Source organism: Neoarius graeffei, chromosome 26 (assembly GCF_027579695.1).
Source record: "Neoarius graeffei isolate fNeoGra1 chromosome 26, fNeoGra1.pri, whole genome shotgun sequence".
NCBI lineage: Eukaryota > Metazoa > Chordata > Actinopteri > Siluriformes > Ariidae > Neoarius > Neoarius graeffei.
Genome location: NC_083594.1, coordinates 6,795,219 through 6,807,680, shown reverse-complemented (window position 1 = coordinate 6,807,680; position 12,462 = coordinate 6,795,219). Strand labels below are relative to the sequence as shown.

The window sequence follows — 12,462 nt, the reverse complement described above, 5'->3', positions numbered from 1 at the left end:
AAATGATGTAAATCGCTCCCCATGTCTCCTCAGTGACATGGACTCAGCCCTAGCGGAAGTCTCCGGCGAGGAACGCTGATTGCGAGGTCCCGTACAATTGAAACTCTCAGGCGAGTCGGGGAGGGGATTCCCTACCGAGGCTGCACGCAGTGTGTTAGCGTGAGCATGTAGTCTATGGGAAATGATAGTGTCTTGGATTAGCACAGTGTGTTAGCATGAGCATGTAGCGTATGGCAAATTAATAGTGTGTTGGATTAGGACTAATCCCATGTTTTGGAAAATCGAAAATGTTGTCTTGGGCCCCTCTGGGGTGTCACCAATCCATGTGCAAAGTACGGAGTATGCGCATCCAGCCGTTTCGATTTGCATAGGTGAACAGACAGAGAGACAGACAGACAGCCTTCCTTTAATAGTCTAGGTCAGGGGTGTCCAAACTGATCCATAAAGGGCCGTGTGGCTGCAGGTTTTCATTCCAGCCATGCAGCAGCACACCTGACTTGGCTCATTCAATCAACTGAACTGTCTTCACATAGTCAAATACTTGCAGCCACACCCACCCTTGATTAAAGGGTGGGTGTGTCAGTTGATTGAATAAGCCAAATCAGGGTGCTGCTGCATGGCTGGAATGAAAACCTGCAGCCACACGGCCTTTTATGGATCAGTTTGGACACCCCTGGTCTAGGTAATGAAGGGATTATTTTAAATAATACGAGCTGGATATGATTCATGAATTGCAATGAATTAATAAACTTCTCAGAGATTCAACTGGCTACACCATATGGTACGCCTCATTATTAAATGTTGGCGCCCCCAGCTACTGAAACTATACACCAATTTATGGACATTCTCAACAGAATCATGAATGAGTTTTTGAACTCACCTGTGAATGAATCCTGATTGACCTGAAGCAGTCCACCAGGACCCAGTGCACATTTCATGTTGTCCTCTTTAACACAGTTGGACACTGGTCCATGCGACTCAAAGTGAGCACTGGTCATATGAGCAGTCCTGGTTGTGATTGCCTTGACTTCCTCAGCGTTAGACCGGACTAAACGTTGTCCGGATTGACCTGAAGCAAAGGTTTGATTTTCTTCATCTGTTGACCAGTCTCCACTGCATGCACCTGTTTGGTTTAAAGGTTGTTGAGGACCTACCCGGCACGCTAATACACTCCGTGAGCTGATCGCTCTTGTCGTGGCCAAGGAGGCACCTGATGCCTGACATGAACTGGGTTCATTTTGGTTTGAAGCTGAAATGGGGGTCATTGGTAAACCCAGAAGTGAAGATGTCACAGGGTTGCATGATGTGTTTGTTTCAGGTGTTTGTTTTTCGACAGATTTTGTTAAGACAAGTGATTTGTGCTGTTGAACAGTCGTTTGCACAGGCTGCTGGCTTCTTTCAGATATTTCTGGAAAAGTTGCAAGTTTCACTTGCATCGATTTGCCCTCACAGGATGTTGCTGCATTGTTGCTTGAAGCCACCGTTGTATGAATCGTTCCATGGTTGCTTGTGCTGTCTTGACAACTTTGCTGAATGCTGCATATTATGGTTGATGAATAGTTTCTCAAGATCTGGTCATGCACAGAAGATTTGCTTACCTCTGACTCATTTTTTGCAGTGGTTTCATCTGCTGAAGGTTTGCTCGATTTCTCGCTAGGCTTTTGTTTAAGATATGCTCTAGCACTAATACCACACCCAACATTCTCTGAGTCTTTTGGAACCATACTCCCCTCAGTTGTTGAACTTAACAATCTGCATTGTTGTCCCAATGCCCTGCTGTCCCGTAAAGCTGAAAGGTCGTGCTCTGACTTGGAAGGTGACCTTGAAATAACCCCTTTAGCACCGGTGTTTGTTAAATAAACATCTTGAGCACTTGTTGTACTCTTTGCCTTGTGTTCTGTAACTGCTGACCCGAATGACATGAGTGTTATGTCTGGGATGTTGCTGAGCACACTACTGTTTACATTCCCCTGTTCAACAGCTAGCTTTGTTCCTGTATCACCAGGGCATTGTTTATGTATTTCCTGTGTAACACCTGTCTGGATTGTGGCAGTCCCAGACGTTTCTGGATCTTTGCTGAGAAAACAATGACTTCCAGTAGTTTTGTAGTTCTGCGTTTCAATCTGTGGTTCTATCAGCGCAAGCTGCTCATCTGAAATGAGTTGCATGACTATCTGGAGATCTGCTGTTTGCATGTAAAACGTGTCCTGAGATCCCTGGATCTCACTGCTGTTTATCTGCAAAGGGATGCCATCTGTAGCGCTCTTAAGTGCCGGTGCAGCTGTAACTCCAGGTGATTGCATTGGAATCACTACAGATGGAACAGGATTGTCTTGTACAGGTGCCACATTTTCAGCATAGACCTGGCTGTTTTTTGTTGATGTTGATGTAGATGAATGAGTAAGTGGTGAAATTGAGCTATGTGTTGTGCTAACGGTGACTTTCAGGTCTGTGAAGGCTAACGGAGATGCTAATGAGACTGACGGCATAGTGGTGTAGGATGATGTGTAGGAATTAGCATTCTGGCAACTGTACACAACAGATGTCATAGACGTTGCCTTTGTTGTGGCTGTTATACACAAAGTACCTTGCTCCTGTTCATTGGACATAACGGCCATAGTTGTCTGGGTTTGTAATGCGGATGGTGAAGTTGTTGTAGGTTGCTGATTCAGACTAACATTCTGTCTGGGTGAAGATGGATTCAGCGAGGAACTTTTGCCAAGACAAGGATCTGACGTGCCATCTGTCAAAACAGGAATCTTCAGCTGGTACTTGGGAAGAAAGCTGGTCTTGGCTTGAGAAACCGAAGAGATGCTGGAGGAGGCAGAAGGAGACGCAGATGTCCCGCTCATGTTGGCCATAAAAAGCGGAGAACTGTGCCTCTTGTAAAGGAGGTGTCTCTGATTTGAGGAGGAAGACAGATTGGTGAAACTGCCTTGCCTGTTAAGACTTAACCCATTGTCCCTGTCCAGTCCCTCTGTATTTTCGACAAGGGCTGAAAGATGTTCGTCTGTCTTTTGCTTTTTCCTCTCTGAAGGTATTGGAGTTGAAAGTTGTATTTCTGGCGCTCTGGCTTTTTCTTCTGTGCCTTTTATTGCATTCATGACAGTACTCAAATCTGAGCTTGGGACATTAATTTGCTTGGTCAGACTTTGCTGCGGTTGCCCAGTTGATTGATTCAGTGGTGTATTTTGTACAAGTAAGTAAGAGGAAAGAACCGGACTGGATGTCTGTGCTGTGAGGACATTAGCAACAGGAGACAGACTCGGAGCAGAGCAGGAAGTATAGCTCACAGATACAGATGCAGATGAATTGCTATCTTTCTGTTGGCTTATTTGAATCCCCTGGCTTTCAGTTTGCTCAGGGCTTGAAAGTGTGGACTTTCTGCTCTTCAATACAGAGTCTTTCTCTACATTGTAAAGCTTCTTGAATGTACCACCTCCATACATGTACCATTTATTGTAGGCAAACTTTTGTGCCTTTTTCCTACGACATCTTTTGACAGCCAATTCTGATGCCATGTCAGTGCAGTCCCCATCAGAACTCAGGCTATTAAGACTGCCTCTTTCCATTGGAGATCCTTCTACTGCAGATAAACCATCCACCGCTACTTGTCTGACTAGTGAACGATGGCTGGGTGTGTGTTGATCTACTGACTTAAATGGGTAGACGTTTCCTGCACTACACCTCCTGCTCAAAGGAATGTTGTCTACTTCATAAGGCAAAACCGTCATGTCACTGTTCTGAACACCCACACTAAATGGTAAAGAACTGCTCCGGGTTAATGGTGCATGTTCCAAGCTGGTAGAATGTTGTGTAGGCATAGAGCTGTAAAAAGCCCTACCTTTTCTGTCTTGCTTTTGTGAACCGGTTACTTGGTGTTTGCTGCTTCTTATTTCAAAATGGAACGAGTCTTTGTAAGTGTACGGCATGGGAAGGTCGATGCTGCCCTGTTTCGACAACACCGTCTTCCTCGGCCGCATGTTCACCAGGTGTTTGTCGTCCATTACCACGCTGTTTTCAGAGATCAGCTTCAAAATGTGTTTCTCTAGTTTTTGTTTCTCGTGAAGTGACACTTTGCTTTTGATGTCATCAGTACCCATATCTGAGGGCTTCTCAGAGGGTTCAGGTTCTTCCAGTTCCATGCTGGGATCGTGTACAGTAGTGCCAGGACTAGAGGTCGAGTGTTGTTCATTGCTTTCACTGAAGCCTGAGTCTGTGCTGTCATGGCTTTGAGACTTAGGGAAGAGCGCCTCCTGCCTCTGAAGAGGAGTGCGATTTGGAGTCAGTGGAGCATGTCCATCTCCATTTGGACTTTTTGCCTGTATTAGTGTAGCATCAGGTGATAACTGTGATACCCTCTGGGTTATAGTATGTGAAATTACTTGTTGCCCATGTGCTGGTGAAGCAATAACTCCAACCACTGCAGCTTTGCATAAAGCCCACTCTGTCTCAGAGCCTGTCTTGACGTCTTCTGAACTACTTGTGCTCGTTGCCACAGTCAAAAGAATACCATCATTCCTGTTCATGTCACATGAATCTTCATTTTGTAATTCCAATGAGGGACTAGAGCAATTCTCCCTTGAGCTCTCAGTGCTCTCCTGGCTGCTGAAGGTTCCCTTCCCAGATTCGCTGGAGAGACGAGCATGGGCCTGGGTGCGCTTGTGTTTGTAGAGGTTGCTCTGCGTCTTAAAGGAGATCCCGCATGTGGTGCAAGGATATGGCCTCTCACCAGTGTGGCAGCGCAGGTGCTTTTCCAGTACGCTAGGTTTCAGGCAGTCCCTTCCGCAATGTGGGCACACATGCTTCCCTGCAGACTTGGGTCTTGGAGAAGATGCTGGAGGTTCAGGCCTCTGCTGCTGGAGACCCACCCCACTGGCTATTTGCAGAGTCAGAAAGGGCAGAGTCTGGTTGGCATACATCATCGGCATGGACAGAGGAATGACCGCTGCATCCTGCACGGCTGCTGGCTGGGCCTGAGGGTAGGATGGCAGGCCGGACACCGCTTGAATGTACATAGTTGGTGGTGGGGCCTGAACATGCGTCTCTTTCTCTCTCTGTACGGACACCAAATGCTGAGGCTCGGTAGCTCTCACAAAGCCTTGCTTGCCAGTTGCCATGGTAACAGCACCCTCTTAATGTTCAGAGACTGAGCCTGCTAATTACCTGCAAAAAGGAAACAGTTTTTATGAGCCCCCCATGTTCCAATGGTTTAAAGTATCACTCCCTTATGAATAGGAATGCAGTTAATGTGTATACAATTCCCAGAAGAACATATTGTGTATCAGCAGAAGCATCATTGCAGAGAAAAGGAAATGTTCATCAGGATAGAACAGTTTGATTATGAACAGCTGCAAGAGAGACAATAAAATATTAATAATAAGCAATTATTAACATGAAAATTATTTACAAACCATTTGTTACACACAGGGTAGCTCAAAGTGCTATAAAATGAAGTCAAAGATTTTTTAAAATAAAGACATAAATATTGACTTTAATAACATATTAAAATATAAAGATGTAATTAAAATAAAATATACACAAAGACAGATACTTTATCAAGTATTTAAAAGAAACAGAAATAGCTAAAAGAATATAGATCATCGTTAAATGGTAGCGCGAGCAGCACAATGAACACTCTCTCTCCTAGTTAAGATGCTCTTAGCGTTAAGAGGCTTTTGGGAAACCCACTCCAGCTTGGTTATTCATTTATTTCTTTATTTAACCCATTGCACATATTCCCCTCTTCTTACACATTCATGTTATGACTTCATTTTCATCCTGTGACCTGTTTTTGCACATTCTGGGACATACTATACAGCTTGGACTTCTAAACAACCCCATGCACATACCCCATAAATATGTCCATTTTTCAAATTGTATATTTTAGATTCCTACTTATTTTTATTCTACATTTTTTACTACTTTTGTCTATTTTAAATTATTTTATCTTAACTGTTCAAGCACTAACCACCAAAGCAAATTCCTTGTATGTGAGAACTGACTTGGCGATAAACCCGATTCTGACTCTGATTTGAATGATTTGAAACTAAGATCCAGAGAAGCATCTTGAAAACACCAGAAGATCAGAAAGAGAAGAACCGCCCGTTTGCAATGAAAACATTTTTGCTATTTGCATTCTGCAAAAACATGCAGATGAGATGTAATCAGAGGCCGTACAGATCGTGGTATAGTTATGACTCATCCTGAGGCTTACAATTAGAGCTAGGCTCTTTAAAGATGTCCTGGAATGTGCAAGCTTTTTTAGCATCTCTATGGCCAGGGACTGTCATTATCTTAATCATCAGACTGTATTTAAGCAGGTGGGGAGTAAACAGATGGATTTAATATTTAATTTAATTTAATTTAATTTAATTTAATTTAATTGGCCAGTAAAATACTTTAAATGTTTACTATGCACTGAAATTGTACTGTTACTGTTAATATTAATATTAATAAATTAGTACTGTAATTACAATAATCTAAGCCGAATAATAAATACATTTGAAACGTCCCATTATTTAACGAAGAAAAACATCTAATTGTTGATATGGTGACATTTTCCTGAAGGAAATGTTTACTTAACATTTATGAAGTGTATCTGAGGGTTGGGGTTTTTTTGTTTGTTTGTTTTTTTGAACAGTCATGGGAAAATCTTTAGGACTTTCCAGTTTCTGTTAAAGGAACAAGTGTTTATAGCTGCTATAACATAGGAATTAACAGGAACTAACTTGTTTCACAAGTTATCCACGACATTAAAGGAAATGAATCATAAAATATGAATTTACATGTAATTAAGTACTTTGACATGAAATTCAAAGTAGCACTAAGTTGAGATAGTAATTCTGAAAGGATACTGATTATTTTCACATTTAAAAGTAGCTAAGTTAGGGCATCGGTCAAAATACGTGTACACTGCCACAGTGTTATTGTCGAGTCACTAAACCTCGAGTCCGAGTCCAGTCTCGAGTCCCCAGTGTTCAAGTCCAAGTCATTACAGAAAATTTTGAGTCAAGTCCGAGAACAAGACTCCAACCACACCATTTGACGGTGGCTGTTTCAGCGCCATTAACATTAGTTTGTTCCTGAACATGACGTATGAACAGGTGAATGTGCTTCTCTTTGTCAGGGAGTGTGAAGTATTCTGTCAGAGATGGTTGGGAGGTGGATGTAAGTGCAGAAGGTGTGTTTATTAATACAAGTGAAGACGGTAAACGATCCAGAACGGCAGGCAAAATCGCAAAACAGTGAAACAGGCGACAGGTCGAGCGAGGCACAAACAGGCTATCATAGACTCGGCAGAACCAAAGACGAGAAACAGGAAATAAGGGATCAGGAAACCAAACAAGGAAATAAGGCTCAGTAATGTGTCAGCCACACAACTCAGTACTTCGCAAAGTAAGTGTGTTTTCACAGTTTTTATATCGGCGCGCTGATTGCGCCTTAATCCTGTGCAGGTGTGTGCCGCCAGGCCACCGCCCACACCCACGTCGCCGCTGCCGCCTTCTTCTTCCTGCCCCCCCTCCCCACTGCTGCTGCTGCTTGTGGTGCTTGTGCATGAGTTCATGCACCTGTAGGCCGCCACCGCTTTCCGAGGCCTTGCGAGCCAGCTGCTCCCGCTCTGCCTTTTCCCACGTGTACTCTTTGTAGACCTCCCGAAAACAAACTCACAGCGAAATGATCTACTTGCAGGGGTCGAATGAAGAAGGGGAGATATCGGCCTTCTTCAGGGACTTCAACAATCCGAAAGTTCGGGAGTACGAACCCGCCTTATGTCAAGTGCCATACGGGACCAATGTTAGTCATGTTAGTTGTTCTCAATGACCAAGAACCGCACATTGGAACGATACAAATCGCTCCTTTCCAGTGGCGTACTGGACACCTGCACCCGAGAGTCAGTTTGGCAGACTTGCTATCCGGAGCGAGCCCAAGAGTCTATCTGATGCACACACCAAGGTGCGCAGGTGTGACACTCTTGCACGAAATTAGTATAAAAATTTATGTAAATATAAATATCTTATGCCAAATTATTATGGCATGCTACAAAAAATAAAGAAAAAATCCAAGTCCTCATCTCCAGTTTATGAGTCCGAATGCAGTTAATGTTTATCTGCGAGACAGCATGGGTCGGAGATGTTCCCAGGATCAGGATGAGAATTTAAATGAAAAAATTCCTGGATGCTGAGATGGTTTTTAAAATCACATCTCATGACATCACTCTTGTGGAGGACGGCCCCATATGGACAGTTGAAAGTTGCACTTGGAAGGTGTTCTGGACATTTACAGTAATGCTTTTATGGGTGAGGACTACAGTTGAATTGCTAACTTTAGGACTGCACTTGTTATGAATAGTTTTGCACTCAAGTTTCCATCAGTGAAGAGTTTATAACTTCAGCAAAACAGACTTCATGTTAAAACTCATCTCATCTCATCTCATTATCTCTAGCCGCTTTATCCTTCTACAGGGTTGCAGGCAAGCTGGAGCCTATCCCAGCTGACTACGGGCGAAAGGCGGGGTTCACCCTGGACAAGTCACCAGGTCATCACAGGGCTGACACATAGACACAGACAACCATTCACACTCACATTCACACCTACGCTCAATTTAGAGTCACCAGTTAACCTAACCTGCATGTCTTTGGACTGTGGGGGAAACCGGAGCACCCGGAGGAAACCCACGCGGACACGGGGAGAACATGCAAACTCCACACAGAAAGGCCCTCGCCGGCCACGGGGCTCGAACCCGGACCTTCTTGCTGTGAGGCGACAGCGCTAACCACTACACCGCCGTGCCGCCCTAAGGATACCGTGAAAAGTCAAAATGAGGCTGTGGGATTGATGATGGAGAAATTGCTGAAGCCGGATCCAGCAAACCCATGGCTTTGCTACTTTGAACTGGAATAATTGTTTCCTCGTCACTATTGGATTCCATGTTATTGAGAGTATTTTACTTTTGGCTTCTTCATGCAGTAAAAGTTAATGTTTTTATAGTCTATACACCCACTTTCGCGATAAACGGATACATGCGCACTCCCACGGGAAGCAACTCTGACATCATGATGGCTGCACCAGTTGAACGAAAGAGTTTCTTCATTCATCTCATCTCATTATCTCTAGCCGCTTTATCCTGTTCTACAGGGTCACAGGCAAGCTGGAGCCTATCCCAGCTGACTACGGGCGAAAGGCGGGGTACACCCTGGACAAGTCGCCAGGTCATCACAGGGCTGACACATAGACACAGACAACCATTCACACTCCCATTCACACCTACGGTCAATTTAGAGTCACCAGTTAACCTAACCTGCATGTCTTTGGACTGTGGGGGAAACCGGAGCACCCGGAGGAAACCCATGCGGACACGGGGAGAATGTGCAAACTCCGCACAGAAAGGCCCTCGCCGGCCATGGGGCTCGAACCCGGACCTTCTTGCTGTGAGGCGACAGCGCTACCCACTACACCACCGTGCCGCCTGAAAGAGTTTCTTTTTAGAGAAAATTATGCATTTTCTCGCTGTTTATTCCACTTTAGACACATAAACACATTACAGAAAAACATTGTCCTAGAACTGACATGGTGACTAGACATCGGTTAGTTTTCACTGATCATTTCCTTTAAACGTAACTAAATATAAATGGTTTAAAAAAACAACACTGTCATTCTTTCTTTCTTTCATTTATTCATTCATTTCATTAAAAATGTATTTCTTGGAAAATTGCTGTAGTACAAGTGGAATAAAACACTTCAGGATGTGTTGTTTTGGAAAATAATCAACGTCGGTGTGATCACAGTTTCTCCGCTTTGCACTGTGCTACATCACTTTAATTTCCTGTAACTAGCATGTCGTTAAGTGTTTAATTCCTTAACTAAGTGTTTAAACCTCAGTAGTAGTGCTGTAGCTGAACCACTTGTGCATGCACCACACCCACACACATACATGCACACACACATACATGCACACTCTACCATGTGAGTCTCATAGCTGTACTTGGAACGAACCACCACCTGAATAACGTCAATGATTTCTCCACCCATGAGGAAACAATATTTTGTTTACAACCCCTCCAGGACTTTAATTCATTTTTAAAACAAGTGTATTCCTATCTAACATTTGTCTTTTTAATTTCACGAACTCCTTTATGTCTTACTTCCTCTGTCTGCAGCTCTGTTGTTGACTCTTGTCACTTGTCTTTTTTTTTTCTGCTGAGCTAGAAAAATGTCAAAAGTTTTTTGTTTTTTTTAATTTTAAACATAAACTTAGGAACTGTTGCATTGTGCCATATTATTTCCAAATGGAAGAATAATGGTATGATGATAAAAATAGATGAAGATAAAAGAGATAAAGATGGTTAAGCAAAATGTCACGACATCGCTGAACTTAAAATTCGTCAAGCCACATTGCATGACACGCATCAGTCAGTTTAATATCGAGAGACAATTAAAGCATTCTCCCTTTTAGATCACAAGACTCTTCACATATCTCTCAGTTCTAGTTTGGATACTATCTGTTTCCCATCAACCCACCACACACACACACACACACACACACACGAAGGACTTCCTTATCACCAAATTGCCAAAATTTTACTACGGATAAGAGTAAAGTAAGACAAAGAGAAAGACACTCACCAAAACTTATTTGAAAAGCTCCTCCAGGTTTCATCCATGCGCCGAGGGAATCTGATAACTGACCTCGGAGTGCGTAATACTAGCGTGCCACCCTCTTCTGCTGAGGCCCTGTTCCTCTTTTGTCTCAGTCGTTTGTTTTAGTGATGGAGGAAATACAGGACGTCATTCATGCAAATGCGAGGAGATGATGGAGACACCATAAAGTGATGAACAAAGAGACAAAGAGGGTGAGAGAGACAGAAAGAGAGAGAGAGAGAGAGAGAGAGAGAGAGAGATCATGCAAAGAGACCGAGAAGTAATCATGATGATGATGGAGTGATGGAGTGATGACCATCAAAAAAAGCAGTAGAGACATGGAGAGAATACAGAAGCGAAAGTGGCTACAAAATCCACATTTAAAAAGAGGAAGTGAGCTGACATGCAGACTTACCTCGAAGTGAACAAACCTCCCCACACACGTTCACTCACTCACACACACACACACACACACACATTGGCAGTCACACTCAGCACTATTAGTCAGAACCTGACTTCTGGCTCTAGTTCCCTCTCTCAGTCACTCACATACACACATATACACACCCACACATTCATACACACACACACACACACACACAGGGAAGAGAGGAGGACTGTAGCTAGCCATGTGTGGATGTAGAACATGCGCGGGAGTATTTTTCACCTCTTTCTGTCAATTTTTTTTCTTTTTCATTTTTCAAACAGGCGTCCAAATTCATAATTTTTATCAAGTCGAAGAAAGGCACCATCTGTCATGATGACAAACCTATTGAATGTTTATAAAGCATGTAATCTCTTATGACAACCCTACTGAATGCTTAAAAATTTTAAATGAGGACTTGTGTTGAAATAATTGCTGTACGGGTGCAAATAATTTTATGAGAAATAACGTGTAAACATACGAGTATAGTGGAGTCCAAAAGTCCGAGACCATTGAAAATCTAAGAATAAACAGAAAAAATGTAGAATTTTGGATTGGATCGAACATCAGGTTTTAGACAAATATATGGAGTCCATGTGGATCAAGTTGAAATTCTGAAATTCATGTAAAAATTTTCTGATTTTCACTCAAGCTTTTGCTCGTAATGCAATTTCTAATAAAAGCTTTGTATTAAATTATTAAAGAATGTCTTAGATTTTTGGGTTCCACTTTGTATCCTTATCTTTGAGGACATTTTTTACCTTTAAACTCACTGTTATAGTATTGAGGTTCTTCACCTGATGTCACAAGGTCACGTGACGCCCCGGTGTCTGCCATTTTGAAGGTCAAGCTACATACTAACGCTGCAGACAGAGAGGGAGAACCAGCTTGAAAAAAAAACGTGTTACAGACACCTGATCCAGTGTAAATAGCTGCCGGAGCGTGCTCCGGCTTGCTCCCCCTCAAATTAAGCAGCGCGCTCCGGCTTGCTCCCGGAGTGCTCCGGCCGAGGTTCCGGAGCGCGCTCCGGCAGCTATTTACACTGGATCCGGTGTAAATAGCTGCCGGATCATAATTACAGTAAACTAGTAAATACAGTAAAGGAAAAACTTGAGACTGAAAGGTTTTAACAGTCATCCAAATGACTGAACGTAAATACTAGCTACTATGTTGTTGACATTAGCTAGTGCTAACAGCTAGCTGCTAGTACACTGCTACAACACAGACACCGACCCTAATAATACAGTTCTTGGTCATTGCCTGGTAACAGCAAATTTATAACGGGCCATGTCTCAACAGACTAAGAAGTTATTTCAATGACATTTAATAACATTTTGTTTATCCTGAGGACCGAAAGTAAATGAAAATGTGAACAAACCTTAGCTGTAATAAGATGG

The 12,462-nt window shown here is 43.0% G+C and overlaps 1 protein-coding gene across 2 annotated transcripts in view; it reads right to left on the bottom strand.

The window, feature by feature from the left end:
• Positions 1-11,180, bottom strand: part of znf831 (zinc finger protein 831) — a 28,018-nt gene extending 16,838 nt beyond the window's left edge. For both annotated transcript variants that reach the window (XM_060910747.1, XM_060910748.1), the window contains exons 1-2: positions 10,627-11,180; positions 881-5,166 (exon numbers count right to left, since the gene is read on the bottom strand). In XM_060910747.1, coding sequence (XP_060766730.1) covers positions 881-5,120 — 4,240 coding nt within the window. In that variant the 5' untranslated portion in view covers positions 5,121-5,166; positions 10,627-11,180. The remainder of the gene's footprint in view (positions 1-880; positions 5,167-10,626) is intronic.
• Between the last annotated feature and the right edge of the window lie 1,282 nt (positions 11,181-12,462).